General features: G+C 41.7%; 1 protein-coding gene across 1 annotated transcript in view; it reads right to left on the bottom strand.

Annotated features, from left to right (window-relative positions):
* The window catches only part of lrp1bb (low density lipoprotein receptor-related protein 1Bb), a 112,356-nt gene that overhangs the window by 73,096 nt on the left and 14,327 nt on the right, over positions 1-24,933 (bottom strand). Inside the window, exons 4-20 of the mRNA XM_084688483.1 lie at positions 20,072-20,191; positions 19,419-19,547; positions 17,064-17,321; positions 16,477-16,639; positions 12,617-12,839; positions 11,096-11,282; positions 10,736-10,879; positions 9,049-9,285; positions 8,668-8,848; positions 6,636-6,855; positions 6,301-6,490; positions 5,003-5,125; positions 4,709-4,849; positions 3,957-4,082; positions 3,128-3,244; positions 350-430; positions 28-198 (exon numbers count right to left, since the gene is read on the bottom strand). Coding sequence (XP_084544609.1) covers positions 28-198; positions 350-430; positions 3,128-3,244; positions 3,957-4,082; positions 4,709-4,849; positions 5,003-5,125; positions 6,301-6,490; positions 6,636-6,855; positions 8,668-8,848; positions 9,049-9,285; positions 10,736-10,879; positions 11,096-11,282; positions 12,617-12,839; positions 16,477-16,639; positions 17,064-17,321; positions 19,419-19,547; positions 20,072-20,191 — 2,811 coding nt within the window. The remainder of the gene's footprint in view (positions 1-27; positions 199-349; positions 431-3,127; positions 3,245-3,956; positions 4,083-4,708; positions 4,850-5,002; positions 5,126-6,300; positions 6,491-6,635; positions 6,856-8,667; positions 8,849-9,048; positions 9,286-10,735; positions 10,880-11,095; positions 11,283-12,616; positions 12,840-16,476; positions 16,640-17,063; positions 17,322-19,418; positions 19,548-20,071; positions 20,192-24,933) is intronic.

Raw genomic sequence — 24,933 nt, 5'->3', positions numbered from 1 at the left:
AGTGACATAACTTTCTCCTTTACTCACCAGCTCCAGAACCTCCACAAGTGGTGTTCTCGTCACTGAAGTCCCCACAGTCATTGTCCCCATCACAGGACCAATGATCTGGGATGCAGCGCCCACTAGAGCACTGGAACTGGGTGTTGGAGCAGGAATGGATACAGCCTACCTCGTCACTGCCATCTCCACAGTCATCATCTGGAAATGCAGCGACATTATTGAAAGAGATGTGAATAACAAGGAGTTACCTTGCTGTGTGGTAAGCCATAATGAGTATGCATGACACAATGACTGGTCTGATGCCACATATGAGACACTAAATGTTGCTCCAAACAGGTATTTGACATACCTGAGTCACAATGCCACTTCACACTGATACATCTGCCATTAGAGCAGCTGAACTGGGTTAGGGGCTCACAGGTCGGGAAGGCTGAAATGTTCATAACAAACAGATCATTCTCCACAGAGTTCTTAATCAAATCTTTAAAAATAAAACAGATACAAGTGTGCAGATTGAATACACATTATTGAAATTTGTTGTACTGTATATCAGTTTGTAAAACCTGTAAAAACTTTTGTAAAAGTATTGAGTCTGTTAATGCATGAAACAGCTTGTTTTGTCATTTTTCTTTTTTGCTTCCATCTCTGGTTTTAAATAGTTGAGCATGTTGCAGCCTAAGATGTATTTTCCTGCAACTTAATGAGAAATATCTCTACACCAAAGTCAAGTTATGCTAATCACATGGAAATGTATGGAAATGAACTTAACAATATGGTAATATGCAAGGTGTTGCATGCAAGTGTAGCACTTGTAAGTGACACATCTAAAATCCCATGCCCCTTCTGGACAGGGCATTATGTATGGGAAAATAATAATTCTGTGTGTGTTCTGCTTTGGTACTGTGTATGTCACACTACAATTCTGAGCTTTGCCTCTAATGATACCATATACTATAGTTTACTACTAGATGGAATGACTAGAATGAAGAAGGGCTATAATGGATGAATTGCAGTCTTAAACAAAACACAAAATCCAACTAAAGAGATGAGAAAGAAATGGAAACTAAATATGTTGCGCTGAGTTCGTTCAACTAATGTACACTGCTATACACAGCTCTACAGAAAAGCTTTAATCAGTGCCAACGGCTGCGCAACTGAAGCAACAGGAGCCACCTGTATGTCCATTGGGAGCTTAGCACCATAGCATAATGTGTAGAACAAAAAGAAAAAAATACTAGAAAAACACACTGTGGCTTTGACAGACAGCCACCACACAAGCTGCTGAAAACAAATTAACACCTTTGTAATTAGCCAACATCTGCTCGTTAATTCTTACAGGGTGGTCAAGGAGATGCCATGCACTGCTTCTTTTTCACTACCGTTAGAAATGGAGAAACATCACACACACCAAGTGAGACTACTGAAGCAAATGCAGTCAACCATTTTATGATCAGTATAATTCCACCCTGCCTAGTTTTTGAGAAGCATTTTCTTCAATATTAATCAATGGATTCCAAGAGCTTTATTGACTTTGGTTTGAACTCCACAACTACATTTTAATTGACTTTGGGATCCCTTCTGCTTAGTCTACCTTGGGCGTTTGCAAGGACATACCGCATGCTTATCAAGCAAGCATCTTGCATAGCGTATTCAAAGGAATGTCATCTCACCAACAGCATCCGAGTTTAACATTCATTAAAAATAAATACCAACAGTCATAAATAATAGTAGTTCCGACTCAACCGAAATCTTGGCTTAACATGCAATGCGACAACTACTTAACTTCTGACAAACAAAATTCAAATTGGCATCAATCTCCAAGGCAGCCACCACCAGAGCTTCAGGTGTTTTAAACACCCCCTGAAACCACCGCTGAGGTAGAGAGAACTGTGCTGCCGGAGATGCACACGGGAACTCCTACAGAGAAGTACTGCCTGAGGAGCCCCAGACAACGGCATGGGAGAAAATATGTTCTGCAGCTCAGCTTGATTATGATTGAATGAAGCCGAGCATGAACTTTAATTACTGCTTACACCCTGGCTGTTTGTGACTGTGTACTGAGGCAGCTTAAGACTCACAAAGGGAGACTGGAAACGATATAGCACTATACGGCGTTTGGCAAAGATCACAGACAGCAATAAAGCGTCTTTACCGCAGTGAAGGAGGAGGATTCTGAAACATTTTAGTAATTTTTTATTTTATTTTTTCTTGATTTATTTTAGTTTTGACCCATCAAATGCATCTGTATTTAAAAGGGAACAAAATGACCTGGAAGTTTGAAATTGAGGTGCAATTGCAAACATTGTTTCTCAGTGGTGGAGCATTTGGCAGCGGATCAAGAGGTTGCAGGTTCAAATCCTTCCCTTGTATGCCACTTTGGATACAGTCTGCTAAATGAATACATTAAATGTTATTTTAATTTGCATAATACAAGTAGAAAAGGGTCCAGCAAGGCTACAACCCACCTTAAAGTACAATCATGGTTGCACAATACTGTTGAGACCATGTGATTTGGCATCTGAATATAATGCAGTAAGATGTACAGTACCCCCCTTTAAACCTGCTAGTGCCAGTAAGTAAATGCCCAGCCATGGCCCAAAGGAGAGTTGTTCCATTCAATTATTCAACTACTTAAACTCACTTCTCACTCAAAAAACTATGCATTTATAAGACGATCAAAATATTCTGGGACCATTAAAATATAAAGCAGCTCTCAGAGATTTTTGCTCTTGAAAAATATATTCTGGAGATAGAATGTAGGACTTCAAACATCAGCCTTGAGATTCAAAGGAATATCAGAATGGACAAGCACAAAAAAATGAAACAAACAAACAAAAAAATCAAATAGCAACCACTTCTGGTTCTTTCCAGGAGGTATATTTGCAATGCTTTCAAGGCACCTTTGGTGTAGCTGGGTCATTTTATGAAGGGTTCAATTTCACAGAATACTTTCAAAGAGCTACCTCCAGTGCTGGACTGTTTCCTGTAGAGTGTACCTAGACTTGGCTATGGGGTTTCACAATCCTTTCACATAAACTTTCATCATGCACGTTGGCGAAAACAATTAAAAGGGGCTTCTGAAAGCAATAGACGGACAAAATAAGAGATAGACACAACAGAAACTCACTGCATGAGTAGGTCTCATCTGACGCGTCTCCACAGTCATCGTCACGGTCACAGCGCCATGCCTGGGGTATGCAGCGCCCATTCCGACAGGAGAATTGGTTGGGCTGGCAGGGCTGGGCTGAGACAGACAACAAGTAAGCACTTGGAATTCCCTCACGTGCGTGCGAACGCGCCACAACATGAACAACCTGTAAACGATCCCTCCATCCCACGTTCAGTATCGGCGTGGCAATGCGGCCTGCCACGGCATAGAGGCCATCGCTCAATTACACTGTTTCGAGCATATGTGAAGTCCAGAGGAGACGTGTTGAGCCCTTCGATGAACCCTCCCAGTGACACACAGGCATAGACAGCCCACTAGTGATCTGTTAGTGGCGTGTAACATGCATGTCAATCAGATGACAAGGCAGCATTTATCATCCCCTGTAACCCTCATTGATTGATCCTCTCAGGCTAAAAGCTCCGGAGAAGCATCCCAGACAACATGATACCGTAGGTGTTGGAGGGAAAATAATAAAATAGGGTCAGGTATACAGTAAGTGATTCTGACACTAACTCAATAGCAGGGAAAGTTGCCTCCTGAGAGTGCTAAAGTTCTTTGATTCGAGAGAGTGCTTCCGCATGATGAGATTGATCCCCTTGTACCTAAACTGTGTAAGACATCTCTATGAATGAAGTCTACACGGCATGCCGTTGGGCACTTTAATGGGCTGAGGCCCAATGGCAGCAAAAAAACATTGAGAAAAGAGAAAAGAAGAGAAAACTTTTACAATAACAAAGTACAGGGGTAAATGCAGATATATTACATACAGCATGGTTATCGATGCTACCTGAACATGTCAAGTTGGACTCATCTTCATTGCTGCCACAGTCATTGGTTCCATCACAAAGCCATCTTTTAGGAATACAGCGATTGTTGTTGCACTTGAAGTGGTCAATGGGACAGCTATGGTTGTCTATAGCAAAAACAAATATAAACCAATTACGTAGAACAATGACAGACATTTTTTTTGTTGTGTGCATTATGATACAGTTTATTGGTTTGGAGTAAAATGTTTTATTTCTTTATTTGTTTTCCCCTGATAAAAATCTTGGGAAGCAACCATACACAATAAAAGCAGAAATATTGAGCAATGAATCAAAATATGGCACAAACCTAGTTAGGAGATCATTAAACTGTATGACATCCCAGCAGAGCGGGTAATTGATTTAGCAATTCTGATCATTTTGGCAGTGGATTGTATTATAGTATTTTTCATGGTGAAAAATGAGTCAGCATTCAGGCGTCTAACATGGTGTTTATCTTATCGATTCACTCAAGAGCAAATTCCCTTCTTAGAGTGTAATAGGACAACAATGGGAAGGAGAGATATTTTTCACCAGCTATGTAACAGTGACATTTAGCAATACAACTTTATTGTGAGAAGAGATGTAGCACACTGTCACAAAACAAGAGCTTGTTTGCAAAGTTTCCTTCTGTCTTTTGTGTGTGCGTGTGTCAATGTGCGAGCATATGTGAATGTGTGTGTGAATGCACGTGTGCATGCATGTCTGCGTGGATGTGTAAGAGCAAGTTACTCACAGCAGCTATGAGCTTCCTCGTCACTCCCATCCAGACAGTCATCATCCCCATCACACCTCCACGACCCCCGTATGCAGCGCTGATTACGACACTGAAACTCATCACTCTTACATTTCTGGGGTTCCGCCCCTCCTGTAGAGGCTTCATAGAACAATGCACAAGGTGGGGAATTGCAGCAGGATTGCTATGATTAATAAAATATGGCATTTTGCCTGTTCCCTTACAATGGATTTCCTGTTATGTATGTTAGTGTTCAACACTTCAATTCAGAAATCTCTCCAATGAATGTCTTACCTGCACATGTGACATTGTTCGTCTCCAGGATCTGGTTGTCAGCACAGGCACACACTCTGCCTTCTGGGATGGCCAGGCACAGGGTACTACATCCCCCATAATTCACCCTGCATGCATTGTCACCTGGAAGTATTATCAACATTTGGTCTGAGTTTAGCAGGTTGTTTTGTCCAACATTTCTCTGAACACTGGAGGATAGATCAAACATGTGAATATGAAATATATACAGTATTCATAATACTTTTTTTTTTTTATCCTGGTCTGAGGAATGTTCCAGGTGCATGCCACATCAGCATTTTCACATGTCAAATCAATTATTGGCCACAGTGTTCAGAAGATCCTTCTGTCATTGTTATCCCTTAGGAGGAATAATTTGTCTTTAGGACAAAGCCCACTGCTCTCAGGGGAGGAATGGAAACTAATATGCTTCTTGTGAAGAAACTGTCAGTTATAAAGTTGAGGCATGGAGAGTATTGTCGGTTTATTTAGTGTAAGGTCCAAAGGCATTGCCTGAGCCAATGAGATAAAGCCCTGTGTTTTGTGAAAGCCAATCAGCAATACCTCAGAGGATGAGCCGGCAAATTAATCTCATTGGTGACATGAGGATGGAAGAAGGGCTAGCCATTCTTTGCCACGAGCCGGGAACTCTACGGAGGCAGCTATTTCCATGCATCCTACCTATGTCAAATTACTGCTACACCCAGAAATAATGCCTCTGATGGAAGCAAAATGATGGCCGACCCCTGACACATTGAGCCACAAAGGGGGGCCTCATCTTCTTCCATTGTTCACAATGTGGCTGCAAAGCAACTCCAACAGTATGCTTTTGTAATTGGACGGCTATAGTTTCCCTCTTCCTTGTCTCTGCTCACACAGCAGAGTCTAAACACTCCTGCTGTGAGGCCCAACCGTTCTCCTCTGCCAACCATGCACATCCTGCACTGCCTGCTATCCATTCATCTGTGACTTCTAACAGCATGAATCCATCATCATTCACCACAACACTGTGTAGAGTCACTCCTTCATTTCATAGAGTGGAGCTCCCCGTAACGTTGCTGTCACTATGAATCAGGGTAACAGCTGTGGAAGAAGAATCCTATCCTGTAAACTGTATACGGTAAGTTGGCTAGTACCCTTACAACTCTGTAGGAAGAACAAAAAAACTGTAATTACGCTAATAACTACATTAGCATCACATGGAGTTATCTTACACTCTAGCGAAATGCTTTTTAGCGTATTAAAGCAAGCGCACGCTCTCCATCTGATAGAAGTAGCAATAAGTGTCTATGTAATCCTACCTTGCTGGCTCTGGGCATCATACACGCGGAGTCCAAAGAGGGGCGGTCTCTCGCTCCTCAGCAGGGTGACGTCCCCTGAGGAGAGATCCAGCTGGAAGACAGAGGCGTTCATGTACTCCGTCCAGAAGATGGAGTGACGGTAGTGAGAGATGCCAAACGGGTGGTTGAGTTCTTTGCCGTTGTGCACAACCTGGAGGTTGAAGAAGGAAGAACGAAGCGTATGAAGTGAGCAACAGAGAAGGCAAGTCAGGGGAGGAATATGTCCGGACAGGGGCTCCAGTTTGAGCGCATGGAGTGGGTACTCTGTTTCGAATGCAATATTTACGCTCACTTACTGTTCGTCCAGTGCCGTTGAGATGGATCTTTTCAATGTGATCATAATAGGCATCGCACCAGTACATGGTGCTGGTGCCGTGATCCAGAGTCAGGCCGTTGGGCCAGAGCATGTTAGAAGTGACAAAGATGCGTCTGTTGGAGCCGTCCATCCAGGCTCTCTCGATCCTCCCTATGCTGTCGTTGACCTCGTCCTCTTCCCAGTCTGTCCAGTACATCCAACTACAGACACACAAACAGTAATTGATGGTGACAGTTGTAAAAAAAGAAAAGCATTCAAACTCTGTCATCTATCGTGGGGGTCAGATGGCTGAGCGGTTAGGGAGTCGCGCTATGAATCAGAAGGTTGTTGCTTTGATTCCTGGCTGTGCCAAATGAAGTTGTGTCCTTGGGCAAGGCACTTCACCCTACTTGCCTCAGGGGAATGTCCCTGTACTCACTGTAAGTCGCTCTGGATAAGAGCGTCTGCTAAATTACTAAATGTAATGTAAATGTAATGTATCCAAATCTCCCAAAAATGATCCAAATCGAAAAAGCTGCAAAACTTGGTATAATCACATGGTAACAGAACATGCTTTTGACGTTTAAACAGCGAAAGGTTGCTTGGATCAACCAGAGTAGCAGCTTGCCTGTCCGTTCAGGGTAGACTGAGCTTTCTTTAAGTCAGACTGCTACAGACAGTATTCTCTGTGGAACTGTGGTATTTGAAAAGCGATTGGGTCAACGATTTGACATGATCTGGACTCTGGTAAGCATGCTTAAGGGATTTGTAGTGTCTAAGCATCACTGACTGGCCTGCAAACCTCCTTCATCTCATCAATGATGGACGGTCTGTTACATGAATGGTACATAAAACAGAATGTGATGGAGGATGAATCAAGCTTTTTGTGTCTCCGCAAGTCATCTCCATGACCCCCCTGAATAATTCAAGATGCAAGCAAATCACACAAGCCAGCCTTACACACACACACACACACACACACACACACACGCACACACACACACACACACACGCGCACACTCACACACAGAGACAAAAATTGTGCTTAGTTGAAGCAGCATAAAAGAACCAAGACAGTGCAGTCATGTGTGCCTGTTTGTAACACTGATGTTACAGGACAGAGTAGAGAAGAGGGAAATGTGAGTGTTATCATGACAACACAGACTGGAGCTGACATGCAGAGAGAGAAACATACTGTGTGGAGAATAGATAGATTAGTGGAGAATAGATTGTAAGAGATCAGTTGGGAGGCACTTTGATGTCACCTGTGGAGTCCCTTCCTGCTGGTGAGATTAACATCCCCGGGCCACCTGATGAATCAACAATCTTCACTGACAACCCCGAAACTCAATTTTAATATTTTGTTCTAACTGGCAGGTGGAAGGTCAATGCAAAGGTGATAACAGAATAAATTAAACCCACTGATAATGGGAAGAAAAAAAAATCATTTTTGTCAGGCGGGTGTCATTTATTTCCAGCAGGAAATGTCATAGCATGGTGCATGGCTGGCATAAGTTTTGCTGTGATTCTCTGCAGAACCAGACTTCCCACAGTTATCCAAGAGCAAGACCCAGCACTCTTTATAGATCACGACCATCACTTCATCTCTACAGTTTAAATCAATTTTTCGCATTCTAACTGCGAGTGGGTGGGTTTTTGTGTATGAGTGTGTTTGAATACAGTATTGGCTGTCAGTATGGACTGGAGAATCATGTCCTGTGTGCTTTGCTTTCTAAAACACACATTTTCTCCTGCATCAAAATCAAATTTGTGCACATCGATTGACACAACAGTGAAGGTCAGTGGTCTCATCTAAAACTAAAACATATGCATTTATATCAACATCACACACTGGATGGAAACTATATTGCTCACTGAGATTTCCGGTAGTTGTTTTGAATCACCTCACAAAATCCTAAAGACATTACAATACAGAACCGGAGAAGAGTGCCGTTCCCTACCAAAGTTTCTGTCTGTTAGTTTTTCCTTTTCTCACTTCCTGATCTACTCTCATCCAATAGTAGGGAGCTCACCTGTTCAGTGGGTCCACAACGATGGCCCTGGGGTGGGACATGTCCCCTTCTAGAAGTGTCTTCCTGGTCTGGGAAGCTCGCTCTAGTCTGGCCACACTGATGGTCTTCCTGTATCCGTCATTCGTCCAGTAAAGGTTATTTCCAATCCAGTCCACAGAGATTCCCTCCACGTTGTCAAGATCTACCAAAAGGAGACAAATGTCAGCCTTGACTACCTACTTTTTAAATGTATTTATCACTATCCCTATTGTCTGGCACTGCTATTCAGATGCCAATTGCAAATATCAAGTTGTTTCTATGCAATAAAGGGAAGCAGTCCTAAAGACAAATCCATATTCAGAATCCATCCATTGTCAGATTAACAAATTATTGATAGCCCACCATCTTTTAGTATTGTTTCCCGGCTGTTCCCATCGATCTTTTGCCGGCCGATCAGAAAACTAGTGGTGTCAGCAAAGTATATGTGTCCGGACTCCGCATGATAGTCGATGGCCCGGGGGTTGACCAAGTCCTCGATGGGAACCATGTGCTCGTCGCTGGACTTAACGTTCATGTCCAGACCTCGGATGACACCTGGGCGCCCCTTACCGTAGAACAGGAAGAGATCGTTTTTGGGTTCTACAAGGCAGAAAGAGGAAACAATCTTTAATTTTATTGCCAACTAATTGGTCTAATTCATTAAAGCTGATCCCAGCATTAAACCCTCTTCCTGGCTGCATTGTTCTTATCTGAGAGCCAGGGCATGGGCCATCTGGCCATTTACCTTAATGGAGCTGGTAATCACTGCCAATGACTATACTGCGCCCCCTCAATCAAAGTTCTCTTTTAAACTGCCATTGCAGCGGAGGAGGTCAAAATGCTATTCTATTCAAAAAAATCCAGAGACGAGGCTAATTCTTCCTTTCAATCCTAGACCCTAGACTCATCGTAGACTTCCCTGCACATACAGATATGTGCAGGGAAAGCAGATGATAGAATGCTGAGGTAGTCCAGCCAGGCCCATCAGTCAGTCACTCAGGGGCTCTGAAGTTCTGTGTTATGGAACCCCTGGGAACGTTGGGCAGAAAGAAGGGGGAGGCCGAGGGGGAGGAATGGGGTCTGTGGTAAGAGAAGCAGACCCCTACTCACTCTCTGCCTCTACCCAGGAGACTCTGTTAGTGGGGATAGGAAAGACCACACATGCGTCACTTCAATTTATCATCCTGTGAGGGGAAGCCTGGCTACCCAGGAGACAATTAAGCATTGTATGAGCCCCAGATATCAAACCCCACCGTGACTGCAGCATGAAGAAGCACTACCATTTAGCACTGAATCTCATTAGGCTGAGAGAAAAGAAGAGAGGAGCGATGGTGGGTGGAGAGAGAGAGACAGAGTGGGGGAGAGAGAGAGAGAGAGAGAGAGAGAGAGAGAGAGAGAGAGAGAGAGAGGGGGAGAGAGAGAGAGAGAGAGAGAGAGAGAGAGAGAGAGAGAGAGAACGAGAGCGCTGGTGTCATCAGAACATCTAGAAAGAGGGGTATAAATCAAATGTGCCGCGTGAACCGCCCGGCGCTTCGTTACACCGATCGAAATGTGGTGGACCTCTGATTGTGTCATCAATTTGATCCTCTGCTTTTATTGTCAACTACACAATGTCCATGGATTGATCAGGCAAGCCAACAAATGCAGACAAACTTAAAACTTCATTAGGACTATAATGAATCAGGGCTATGACAGCTCGATGGCGGAATGTCATTTTCAAATGGGCCAGTGTCGGCCTGTGTTCATCTTCATCACTGTCTGTTGGAGACAAGGGGCAGAGTGACATTTGATCCTCACATGTATTCAGTGAATATACATAAGACTACCATATTACCAGAAATACTAATGTTCTCCTCTTACTTGCACACATTTCATTCACCTCAAGTCTTTTCAACTGAGCACGCACAAGAAATGAACAATAAATCCAACTAGCATGATGATTAGCATCATGATATTCGCCCACAAAAAGACAGGACAGCAGTGAATTAGCGTGTGCCGGTGTTGCCGAACATGACAGGAGATGACATTGAGATGACGAATGTATACTGACTTTTGCACGACTGTCCATCACTCCCCAGACTAAACCCTGTACGACAGCGGCAGGTCCTGGACTTGTAGCTGCCACTCAGCAGGCATATGTGTGAGCACCCGCCAGGCTTTCCATACGGGTCCGTCTCACAAGCGTGACTCCTCACTGGACAAGGGAGCGAGAGAACAAGAAGGAACATCCATTATCGACTGGTAAAAAAAAAAAAAAAAACACATGTCCTCAGCTGCTCTCGAATGATGCCCCTGGAAGTGCAGAATTAGCCAGCGATGCAGAAATCCTGCCACGACACGGTTGTCACGTGTACAGAGATTTGACACGGACATGTGCATGTGCTTCCTTAATAAAACATTTAATCTTTACCTTTTGGCTGACTGAGCTTGTGGTAAACACAAATTCCTCTTGAGTTACCCAGGCTGGTGAACGCCTTAGGTTCTGTGGTGTTGAACCTATGGATCTGTAGCACCTCTGTGCTACTTCCTCCGGACGAATCAGAGTGAGTCGCATACAGGTAGTTCTGAAAGACAGTCAAGCCGTGGATATACGACACCTGAAACAGAAGATATAAATACATGGTTGAAGCAAAAATCCAAATATCTCTGTATGTGTGCCACACGCTCACACATCAAGCAACTGAAGCTCCAGGATCTGTCGCATGAGTGAACATGTCTCTGTATGTGTGTGTGTATGTGTGTGCCCACACACACACACACAAGCCTATACCGGGTCAGGGAGTGGGACACAGTCCTCTGGGAATGTCTCCATTCTCTGGCCTTGACACTGCCCTCCACGCTACATTGACCAGGCTCACACCTTCATGCTCACATGCAGACAGGGTTGGGTGAGCCGTGTTCACAGGACGTATGGCTATGCCCACTGGGCATCACCTCACCACTGGGTAGGAAAACATGTGGCAGCAAACTGCCCCAGAACCACTCAACCATCACTCCTCAGTACTAATATCAGTCAGTTTCCAGACTGATGTACATAAATATTTTACATAGATGTACCACGTGGCTTTCCCTGCATGACATATACTATGAATCTTCTATTGAAACATATATAGTTTCAATAGACATGCAAGCCTCTCCTAACAAAATAAAACCTTATAATAATAAGTCTAAAGACAGTTAAAGAATGACTAGGCTTCAATCCTCTCCACTTAGACATGGTTGTGGGTATGTAGCTAAGACATGCAGCTGTCATCTGCCAGAGGTGTCAAAGCTGTTAGGGTGAGGACTTCCTAATGTCCACAGGGGCCCGGCATCATAAAAGAGGCCACCATAATTATGCTAAGAACACCTGCAGACATGATGAGGTGTTTGTTATTCTCTCTTGCCTCATAATACCAGGCCCGCTAGAGAAGGTAGACTGCTTTCAATAGAGCTCCTTTTGAATAATAATAATACACCCTAATTATCTATCTCAAAAGTTTACTACAGGAGACAGACTCATGACTTGCCTATTTGTAGTGGCCTCATCTGACATTGTCTCGCTCTACAACAATAGTTAAACTTCAGTTTTCCAGGAAGATTCATGGCATACTGTAATTACTGAATCTTTCAGCAACAGTACAAACTGACATTTGTATTGATATTAGATATCAAAGAAAAATACCTGCCCTTCAGGAATGAAGCAATACATTGGTGTGCATTTTGGTTTAATTGATCTATTCTGCTAATGTAATGCCAGTCTACACAGGGCAGTTTATCTAATCCCCCAATGTGTTTTAAAAGTCCCCCAAAAGTGTTAGTTAGTTGACCAACAAAAAGGTATACAGTAAAGGTTAAACATTTTCCAATTACCGCCATCCCAACAGTCCATACAAATGCATCCAAGCTGGTGGCTAGTGATCAGGAGCCCACACTGAGGCTTGACACTCACTTGACTCCCCTGGATGATTGCATGTCTGTTTTTGCCGTTGTAATCCACCACTTCAATGTAATCCAGGTAGGCGTCAGCCCAATACACAAGCTTCTTCACCAGGTCCAGAGCCAGTGCTGTGGGCTGTTCCATCTTGTAATCCACCAGCCTGGTCCGGTTGGTGCCATCCATATTGCAGCGTTCCACCTTGGCAACATTCCCGTAGTCCGTGAAGAAGAGCATCCTAGAAAGGAATTGTGGGGAAACTATACTAGTAAATATGATTTGTCTTATTTAACGCAAACATATTCATAAATATATATTTTTATTTTCGTAGAAACCCACTTGACTACTTTGTATTTGACTACAAAGAATATACTAGAAATAAACTCAAGTGGTTCTGCCTCAAAGTGTTGCACTCTGTTGAAAATTAAAAAAACTAGTGGCAAATAAGCCTTCCATTCATGAGCTAAACATAATAAGAGTCTTCAAATATCCAAACTGGTCAACCAGAGTTTATTTTTTCTGTGTTTGGCCTCCTCATGGTGGCTCTGTGGGTTTGGGCCAGAGCTGCAGCCTGCGATAACGAGAAAGAGTGTCAGGGAACTGGAGGGAGCCCCCTTAATCTATACCAAGTCAAGTCAGGGGGGAGATAGGTTGGCCTTTGAACCTGAGCACAGGCTAGGCAAAAAAGATTCACTGTCAGCAAGAAACACAGCTCCCTGAACAGGTGCACCCCCTACACATGGCATACAAATGATGGCTTTCAGGGATTAGGATGTTGCTGATGCTGTGCCAAAAAACTCCAGAGACACAGCAAGGTTACAAGCTGAAATGTTAAATAAACTGATACTCTAATTGAGAGAAAAAAACAACTGTCATTGAATTTCAAGTGTTTTCACTGAGAAAGAAGAATAATGCATTTCTTTTGGCAGGACTTTACATTAGGGTTACATTATCTAACAAGTAACTATATGTTACATAGCACTACCTATAGTTAGAATATTGTACTGTAAGTACATAGGAATTGCCATGTAATTAAATGACATGAGGTATTAGGTATATACTGTAGGTTATTAAAAAGGTGTAGGAAGACAGAGCATGGGGGAGGGTGTGAGGGATAATTAGAACCAGAACACGATCAATCATAACATCTACTTGCCCCTGGAAAGCCCAAGCCCTCCCCCATAGCAATTGAGTGAGAACTTGTACCACTAACCCACAATTAAGTGTACATAAGAACTGCACAGCGATTCCTAAGTAACTACATTTCTGTTACTATAGTGAGGTGCTGTGTAGTTATATGGCAGTTATTACAGCCTACCATGTAAAGGATTGTCTTTATTTTTCACAACACATAACAGTTCACACAGTACATGCAATACTTTTTTTTCTTTGGCTCTACTGCATGACTTCGAAGGCACTTTTCTGTTTGTCCTCATATTGTGGGACAGGCTGCACATAAAGTCCAAACATACACAGAAGCTGTCAAACCCAATGACAAATAGTGAGGCAGTATCCGTTGTGATGATGATTATCAGTCCTACCCAAACATCAACCATTTAAACCTAATATCAGTTTATTTCTTACTGCAATAGGGAATTATAGAGTGAACAGAGCCTTCTGATTCATGCTACAGGGGCATTACAGGGTATTGATGACATGGAACTCTGGAGATAACATAGCAGGAAATGCAATTCCAGCAGTTCCGCACTCACTGTAAGAAAAACCTGACTAATTGTGTATTCTGTGAAATTTGTCTTCCTTTTTCCTCCATCAAGAGAACTCAGAAAAAACAGTGTTCTATGAAAGAAACATTAAAACAGAGGCTTAAATGTTGGCACCACGTTTGAATAGTGAAGTACATTTGAAGTACATTTGACCCCCAAATCATTTCTTTTTTTGTAAATTGCACTCTATAAAACTACCACTGGCAACACTTGAATAAGCTTCATTAAATTCGATATCTAATGTGTCACTTCAACAGCTACAAGTTAAAGACGACAACATGATAGCTCTTTATTTGCCATCCAAAAAGCCATTGTCTGTAGGCCATGTATTGGAGGTTCATTAAGCATAGATAACTGTTGATGCATGATAACAATTATCAATGACCAGTTCAGAATAAGTACATGTAATACAACAACACGGTGACAATCTCTCCAGTAGACCAGATAACTTGCCATTTCTCAGAGTAGTGGGTCTACATCCACCTCATAAAACAAATATTTACATATGTCCTCATCATTGCTAATAATACACTACTGTATGTACTGTAACTATTTACCAACAATATCCCATAAATTAAATAACTATAATTATTCATCGGTAGTCTCTTTACATTAATAAAGGCTTGAATCCAATAGTTGTTATGAAGGATCTTCCAAAAAGCCCTTCATGGGTGCAACAAAACAAAATGAAGAGTAACTGTGCAAGCTAGTTTATGTTCTATAAACATGGCACTGCATACTGTTTTGGTACTGTAAAGCAGTTCTTTCCAATTTCTTTTGTTTTCACTCCATTGCCTCGGGCTGACAGACCCTCTGCTCTCTGCCTCCCTTCCTCAGAAACAGCTGTAGCCATGTCTCACCAATTAGAGGAAGTGGAGCCCATGAAAACGCCTGTGTCTGATAACCAATCTAGCTGGCAGCATTCACGCCCACCTCCCCTATGGACCTGCACACTCTCCTCCTCCACCATCATCATCCCTCAAAATACAGGCCATGGCACTAGAGTGTGTGTGTGTGTGTGTGTGTAATACTTAGTACTTCAACAATTGCTTCTTGCTGTGTCAAGCATGGCATGTTTATCCTGGAGAATAATAACATTATATTTATATGGGGAATGTTTGTATGCCACACCCACATGAACAACACTTTGATTTAGTGTCAGCACACCTATACAGTACAAAACAAATGCTTGTTTATTTAGTTACAAGGTTCATACTAGAATAACTCGGTATGATATTACTTCAACATGCGATGTGCCAGTCTCTTTAAGTCAACCAGTCTGAGAAGGCAAATATGCATCCATTCAATGTAAAAAAAAAAATCATGAATGTCCTTTGAGCCCTGGTGCTAAGATGATATGTCTCTCGGAGAAGGGCGCCTCATTACAATCCTGCTTTGAATCCAAGCCTACTGTCCATGTACCTTCATGAATATAATGGCTCTGCCTCTCTGCTTAGCGCCTAGTTCTTGCTCACTGGGAATATTACAACAGACACCCCTTTTAGCTGCTGATAACTGGAATAATCAGGACTCTATTCTCTCCTAGTAGAACTCATTGTTTAGCCTCACTCTCTCCTCTTAAACATTTCTGCATTTGCAGTTTTAAGGATTGGTTTCAGACCCGTTTTTTGCAGTGTCTTGGGCACTTTGTGGTGTCGACAGAAACAGAAATCCTGAAACAGAGTCCTGCAGGGGCGTTTTTGCTGTGCGATGTGGGAGAAATCAGTGAATACTAATGAAAGTCCTGACAGTGGGCGCTGTCTGGAGCAATGGCTCTCCAGCAAATTACACAGCTCTAAGAGGCAAGACAACTGTGGAGTGTGAAGAAAATGTGCAGTTTGAATTACTGTACACAGAACACAAATGCTTCTGCTTCCTAAAAAACTCACACCGTAAACACTGTAGAAAACCCGCAGGCACATAACAATTGAAACGGAAATGAAATGCTGCACATAAAAACACACAATCACAGACACACACAGAGAGAGAGAGAGAGAGAGAGAGAGAGAGAGAGAGAGAGAGAGAGAGAGAGAGAGAGAGAGAGAGAGAGAGAGAGAGAGAGAGAGAGAGAGAGAGAGAGAGAGAGAGAGAGAGAGAGAGAGAGAGAGAGAGAGAGAGAGAGAGAGAGAGAGAGAGAGAGAGAGAACTTACCCCATAAGGGGATCCACTGCTATTCCTCTAGGGTTCAGTAGATCTAGATCTATGATAGTAACGCACGTGTCTCCATCACCATTGCAAACAAATATCCTGTCGCTCACTCTGTCAACAAAATAGAAGTTGCCAGTGAGCCAGTCGATGGTCATGTGTTCGACATCTGTGTGGAAAAACAAAAGACCACATTACAAGATACCTTCACAAACTGTGACTGTGCAATGAGTATACTGGTTTGACTATTAGACAAGAATTCCATTCATTGAGTCTCTTTCATGCAATACAATGCAGTATGTTGTATGTATTTTCTCCGAAACTATATTATGGATTTTAACTGTATATAGGACTGTGAAGCATTTCAAAGACTAATACTGGCAGAAAAAACAGTGCCATTTGAACCTTGGACAAAAAGCACTCCAAGCTATAGTGAGCAAAAAACTGAAATGATAGAAAATGGCTGTATACAGACCATTGAAGTGTGTGTGTGTGTCTGTGTGCATGTGTGTGTCTGTCACAGAAAGAAAATCTAAGCATAAAAAACTTGAGGTCGAGTAGGAAAAAGATGGAGAGGGCGAGGTAAGACATACTCTGCAAAGACTGTGATGTTTTTATTTCCCTCTCTTCTGTAAAGCCGCTCCGATTCCTCATCTTCGCACAGCGAAGACGACCAGAGGAGTCTGTGGCTACCACCCAGCACACTGACTCCTCATTGGAGTTGAAGTCCAAACACAGAGTTCCATTTGTGTCTACAGGCCTCAGGGTATGTAGACTAGATCCATTTAGCTGAGTGGTTAGAATACGATCCAAACCTCCAATCAAGAGAACTGGTGGACTTTCCCCAGGATCTGAAACAAAAGCAGGTGGTTTTCAGCGGCAGGATGGAAACCAAAAATAAAAAATGGTAGTAAAGGATGGGCACTAACCACTTTGAGACCAGAGACTAAGGCTTTTTAAACTATTTGCTAAATATTAACTTAACATTGAACAACTAATGATACATTTATAGCCAACTACAGTGGCAGTATCAGAGGCTCAAGAAAGCCGGTTCTTAACTTCCTGAACTAAATGTTTGCTTTTATTCTGTCTTATTCTAAAAGCTAAGTTGGGGTTCCCCTGTATATACACATCTGATTAATCAAGGATCTCGTATTGTGCAATTTCTATTGGTAAATGTAGGTTTTCAATTCAAAGCTTTTATCAATGATCAGTCATCTTTTGAACTAGCCTTGCAAGCAATATTAGATTAAAAACATAAAACAAAGTCTTAGCAACAACTTAAAATTACTGTGTAAAGATAAATTGGAAAATATACATTTTTAATGTACGTGAAAAATAAGTAGTTTGATAAATTGCATTTTGGGAATTACTACGTATGTTACACTCCAGCTGGTTTGGGCATTAATAAAATGCTTTCACCGAAAAGTACTTTTATTCATTTTCAAACAGACAGAATGGTGTATGTGTGACTCACGTAGTAGTGACAACATTCAAATGGACCGTAACACAACACAGCAGGTGTACACATACCAGGACAGAAGGAGGACAAACTGTCTTCCAAACTTTGTTTTACCATTCTTTGAGTCAGCGAGAGGTGAGGTGGAGTGACTGATCTGAGCTAAAACAACCTACTTTTAGTGCCTAATTGACCATGCTCTCTCTGTGCCACCCAGTTCACCACCAAAACCAGATTTATCCTGATCTCCAACACAGGGTCAAGTCAGGGGCCGCTCCTCTAATATGGGCAATAAATCAGTTTGTCCACTCTCAAACACACTTCTCTTTAACACCATCTCTCTGAATCAACCTTTAGGATACCAAACATTACTCTTTACCCAATACTACAGTGGCATAGAGATAGTTTTCTTCAGCCTCACGGACTGAAGAAAATGGATTGGATTGGCTCCTCTGACAATCAGACAAATATGTCAGGTGATGTAGGCCCATAATCAGCACCTCCTAGACTCAAAATAATAGTTGTATCGCCTGGGAAGTTGCTTGCAAATAAGGACACAACATAATGTTGATACATGCAAATTCAGTCCCTGCATATTATCTTCAGCATAATCTAACAAAAGATGGAATTTAAATTTGAACAAAACTGACAATTTGTGGCATAGATGTTGAAACCTGAATTTAACATGAACTCTTTAATGTGTTTTTCTTACCCTACTGGTCCCCGTCTCCTGGCCTCAGAGAGTATACCTAGACATTTATATTCATGAGCTTTTACAACTAATGGTAACCCCATAGTTATCCCTGCACTGCAATCCTTCTCTGCTAAATTAATATTAATGAATGTGAGCATTGGGTTCAGTTAAGTTTATGGGTAATCATATTCAGTTTATTCCTAGTAGGACACCAGTCACATTGATTAAAAGCAGCAACAGAGCTCCTCTCCCCAGTTAGGTGTGCTGTGCCCAAGGCTGTTTTCAACCCATATGTCCCATACAGTTTCTAAAACTCAAACTTCATGATAGGGGACTGGGATTGAGTAATTTCATTTCAAATGACTTCATCTAAAATAGAATTACAGAAATGTGCAAATATGATTGGGAGGATAAAATTACTTTGGAAAACAAACAGTGAGTAATATACATTATTTTCTCCCCACAGCATTGATATACTGCCAACACATGAGAGCAACATAAATCAAGGCGATGTTGGTTATTGTCTCACTACAAAATACTCAAGACTGTTCCCAGTTTGATCCCTGTGCTCATTAATTTCGTCATTATTCTATCCTGACCATGTCTGCCGTTCCCATGTGGCTGATAGATGTGGTCACTACTGAACCACATTAATCTTTCTCCACCAGAGCTGAAAACCAACCAAGGTGAAGATGAACTAGAACCACCAAACCCTATGTGGGTTATTAATAGAAATGAAGCATATAGGCACTGTATTATGCAGATGATGTTGTTTGGGATGCAATGTTGTCTTACCTAGTTTGGCTTTGCAGGACTTTCTGTCAGCCTGCAGAGTGTATCCCTCTGTACAGCTGCATTTGTATGACCCATAGGTGTTCATACAGGTTTGGCTACAAGCCCCATACACTGCACATTCATCATGATCTAGGGAGAGAGTCATTTGTAACAAATTAGGTGTGCTCAAACATGACCCAAATACATAAAGTATACTTAATGTGGCCTCACTGTACCAACATAGATATCATTATTCTAAAACCAAGGAGTCTCCACCGGAATCACAGGATGCTAGGGTGAAAAGAGTCATTTCAGATCTCCTTCAAGCGACACCACAGACCCCGTGGATTAAAACGACCACAGGACTACAGTATGTTGTCTACTGTGCTGTCCTCACTTAATTTAATTTACAGTATTTTTGTACTTTGTCCAGTTTGAGTCACAACACCCCACCGGAGTCACCTTTGGCCTCAGAAAGGTGAAGGTGTCATTTGTCCAGCCGGTCAGGCGGAGCTGTGGGGTGTAAAGGGGACAGGACCAAGCCCTAATGACAGATGTTTGTGACTGCCTGCCTCCCTGTACTTCAGAGAAGTCTGTCTGTCAGGCTGAGGGTGAAGGAAAAACGCGGCAGAGGCTCCAGACCCGGTGGGCTCGGTAGTGTTAACAATGCCTACCGTGGCAGCTCGTCCCGTCCTCGCCGACCTCAAAGCCGTCGGCGCAGAAACAGAAGGTGCCGTTCCTCGTCATGACGCAGCCGTAACGGCACCGCAGCTCGTGGCAGGCTGACAATAGCTCTGAGGAGAGGGGGGAGAGGGGGGGAGAGGGTGGAGGGAAGGAGAAGGGGAGAGGGAAAGGAGGAGAGGGGGGAGAGGAGAAGAGGGGGGGAACAGATGTAAATTGCTTTTTGATTTTCTTCTCCTCAAAGCCCTTTTTTCCTCCATCACTGAAGGCATTTGGCATTGCCGGCTGACAGTCGCAAGCTTCAGGCAGGGATCAATAGGTGTTGTGCAACTGTATCTGGGAAACGCCACGTGAAAATGAAACGGGAAATAAAAAAGCTTCTCATGTAACTGTTAGCTTCAAACACTTTGAACCTGATGAAATTTGAATGTTCAGCCCTTAGAACTTCTGCAACCTCTTAGAAATAAAGGGAAATGATAGAAAGGGAAATAAGAGGAAGTAAGATGGAATATTCAACATGTAGTATGGATCACAAAAATTACAGTGTCGTGAGTAAATTGGCCATACAAAGAGACACATTTGGGGTAATTACAACACAGAAATAAAATACTATTTAATTACACATGTCACACTACAACCTACAGTATTTCGAGAAAATGACAGAACACTCAACTGTGCATCACCTCTACCACAACAAGATTACTTTCCTTAGCTCCACAAAGGCACAACCTTGAGAATCAAGAAAATAATACAGTGCATTACATCGGCAACGGAGAGTCGGTTGATGAATACAGTACAGTAGGGAGGTGATCATTCATATTTCCTGTCTACCCAAATTCCGCCCAAATTGTCATTAACTCCCTGTCACTTTTCCTGTATAAAGTGGCACATATATTGCATATGTTTGTTAAGTTATTAATGAGTTGGTGGAAGGCTCAACAAAGGAGACATGAGTCGTGTGCTCTTGAAACACTACATGGCACATGAAGTGACTGAGAGATGGCCAGTCACTCATCCGCTGAGCGCGTACTCATTTGTTCTCATCTTGTCTTGTAACACCAGTCTTTGTAAAGAATGAAAGACAAAGGCCGGCAATTTAAGACTTGATAAATGTTCAGTGGAGTAACTGACAGTTTTAAAAGAATGAGCTTCAAAATAGAGACAAAGTTTTAATTGCTCAAAGATAGATATGCCACTGCCGAGCATTAATTACTGTCAAATGGCAGCCCAATGGTTGAAGGCTGCTATTGATTATACTTGTTTTCCCTTTTCCGCAACAACAGAGCTCCAGCCGAGGCATTTAAAACCATTTGTGAATGTTCCAGAAGACCCAGGCAGTTCATGACAACATATACTTACCCATCAAACAGTGGGCTGAGACACAATCAAAGCCTCAGACACAGCAATCTAAAAAGAGACACTGGAGAAAGGAGAATAGTTTTTTTGCGCCTTGTTTTCTGGAATTAAAATGCTTCTCAACGCAAAGAAGTTTGACATTTTAAGAGCTTACAGATTTAACAGATTTATAGAGTCGTCAGAAGTCCATTTTTCATTATGTGTCTATGGTCTTTTCACTTGCTGACATGTGAAGATGAAGTGGTTGGTTTGAGACTTGACAGGTATAATATAAAAACTGTCTATGTAGTTTCTTGGATTCCAGAACTGTATATGAACTGATGGTGATAAAGGCTCATTTTAGTTTACTGTGTATACATATTATGCACAAATAGTTTTGTAAAAACCAACACAAGCAACCACAAATGCAATCCAATTAAAATCTCAAAATGTCTTCTTATTATACCCAAAAAGGGTATAAAATAAGAATTCAGAACTTCATCCTTGTTTATTCTGATAACATTCCAAATGCAACCATCCCTCAATGTATCAATGAGCATGGCTTACTCACATACAGCCAATGTCACCAATTTGTTATACATAGATTTGAATGAGTCATGTTTTACCACCAATTACTGTAAGACTAAATTAAAGATGTGCAGTCAAACTGCATGTTTTTTCAGATGCTATTTCCCCATAATATGAAATGACTCCAGTACAGGCCAGTCAGTGCATCTCTTCAAAAGCCTTTCCTCGCCTCATCCTTCCATCTATTCCCAGCGATGCTCAGGCTGTTTATGCAGCAGTAACTGGCAAGCTGCCCTCCTCCTCCGTAGGAGCGCGTGCTGTGTGACTAGACACTGGGCCTGAAGATACCTTATCCTAATCTGCATATCTACACCAAGGCCGGGGGAGGTGGGGGGATGGCCCAGTCTCTTCCTCCATGCTACTGACGTACAACATCAGCAACTCACAAACCTTAAATTTGCTATTACTTCCTGTGATTAGCATTTTGATTCAACGTTTTGAACTGCAGCACTCGTTTAAATGTTTCGCTTTTTACTTGATTTTATGCCTAACTGTATTTTTGTATTATTTTGGAAATGCATTTTATTTTGTATTCATTTTTTTTTTTTTTTTTTACTGCATTTTAATTTGATACCATGGCATACTACCTGTTCGTTTTATTGTTGTGAAACACTCAATATATTTAATGTTTTTATCTCAATGCATTTTAATAATAATAATAATAATATAATGTTACAAAATGTAAACGTTCAAATACTTTTTTAGTTCTATTTTCAAAACCCATACTTTTCAAGGTCATGAATATACAAGACCAGACAATAGTGTTGAGGATTTAAGACTTACAGTGGCACAACTAGGCCAGGCTCTACAGGTGATGGTGGAAAAGATGGAGGAAGCTGAAAAGAAACCTTTGTCTTTACTGTATGTCCTTCACAGAATACATACTGTGGAGACATCCTATACAGCACTGTACAAAAAGGTAATTTAGATGCAAATGTCATGATTCCACTGATTACACTATTGTTATTGTGGGCAATTCATCATTTTCGATCTAATGAGACTGGTTGGGTGATGAATAATTAATATGCCACGACATAGTTTGCAGTGTTTGAATTTGCACATGAGATTCATGATCATACTGTGTCTATCTAGGGAGAAATGTAGACATCCATCCATCCAAGAACAGTCTAACAAAGCACGAGTAGCTCTCTCACAGGGGGCTAGGCAGATGGCATGGCCTGCATAGTGATGGCAGCACCTCTCTTCTGCCAACACAAACATGGTTCGCAAGAGAAGGCTTACCCAGGCTAACAGTGAACTTCCCCCCCATCTGGCCTCATTATGGCTTCCCTTCTGGGGTCTGCATGGCCTTTGTCTCAGGAAGGCCAGTCTCTATCCAACCTCTATGTTTGCTCTCAAGGCCTCTAATTAATGTGAGACTGAAACAAAATGCTGACCCAACAGAGGAGGGATGGCCGTATTTTAAGCACAGCTTTCCTCATTCCAAAGTAAGAGTTACACCCATTCCATGGTCTTCTGTCCTCTGTGGATCCCCTTGGAGGTAGTTTTAACAAGGGCCAGTCCGAAAAAATGAAATTAGAACACTCGTAGTATTCTCATCTCTAAGGCTTAGTCATTCAAACTCCCTAGAAGTTTGAAGGAAATGGTTTCTCATTTTGATAGAATAAGATAACACATACAATTGTCTATACTGTCGCATGAATACCTTACGTTATTGAAGGGATTTAAGAAGTTATAGTCCTGTTAAGTATGTCAGCTTTGATCTGACACAACTGTCCAGACAGTGTTGAATGAATAGGAAATTGAACGATACATGAATGTTTACAAGTGATTTTTCTGAAATATAATCCCAAAGCTGAAAACTGGGCTGCAATATGACAGTAAATGTTGTTAAATCCTAGTACAATATTTTGCTGGAATTGAGAATTTGGTACACTGCCAAGTAGCTGACATGCACTTATAATATAATATCTGCAGAAATATCATAAGTGTCTGAATCTTCCAGCACACAATGAAATTTTAATTCACCACACTCCTGAGAAGGAAAATCCCCAGTAATAGGATTGGATGGCACCAGATTGTTTCCTTACGTTAGGGACTACAATCATATGAGTGACAATACCCCACCAGACTTTGAATAAACAAAGTCAAAAGCATAAAATATTGATTCAAAGTGTCTGTTCTTACTCCTGGAGTCTGTCTTTGTGTTTGGGCCTGACAGTCAAACCAACTGGTAACATCCAAAATACAAGGATACAAGGAGTTGTGGATAAAACTGAGATGGCCAAACCTGTCAAATTATGAATGAATTGGTTCAGTCATCAGCAATTTAACAAGGGGATGCACTTGAAGTATTGTACAATCAACTTTCGTGGTTATGCTTATCTATTATAAATGACATTTCAGTGCATACTGCAGCATACCCTTTAAGACACATTTACAGTAGAACACCTAAGGACAACCAAAATAGCTTTTGAAGTCCCACCAATCTGAATGTGAATATAAAGTAGCTTTCACTAGTCCACAGGAGGACTACAATGTATGAGACCTAGAGTTGAGGAATAAGAACTTCTCACTGTATTCCATTCATTGGAAGGCTTCAAACTCAATAAATATGCTAATACATGTATCTACAAGGCTGGATGGCATAACATTTATAGTAACTCATTTTTTGGAAAAGGGGCATTTCTTATCACAGTCTACTTCACCCTGGAGAATTTCGTCTGTTTGTTTGCTGGAATTGTTGGTAATGAAAAGTTAATCAAGTGAGATAATTGAATGCTGTTGAGAGGCATGGAGAGGAGGAGAGACACATGTGTGACATTGTTTTCCATAACTATGCTGGCAGCTTTATCCATTGACAAAGTTTATTTTCCAAAATTGAAAAAGGCCATGCAATTAATTTATGTTACGGACAGTTTACCTGAGAACACTCATTAGCTGTTTATTCAAACAATGAAATGTCCATGAT

The sequence above is a fragment of the Hypomesus nipponensis genome, chromosome 23 (assembly GCF_054491055.1).
Source record: "Hypomesus nipponensis isolate SF chromosome 23, ASM5449105v1, whole genome shotgun sequence".
In the NCBI taxonomy this organism is placed as follows: domain Eukaryota; kingdom Metazoa; phylum Chordata; class Actinopteri; order Osmeriformes; family Osmeridae; genus Hypomesus; species Hypomesus nipponensis.
This window is presented reverse-complemented; position numbering and strand designations above follow the sequence as displayed.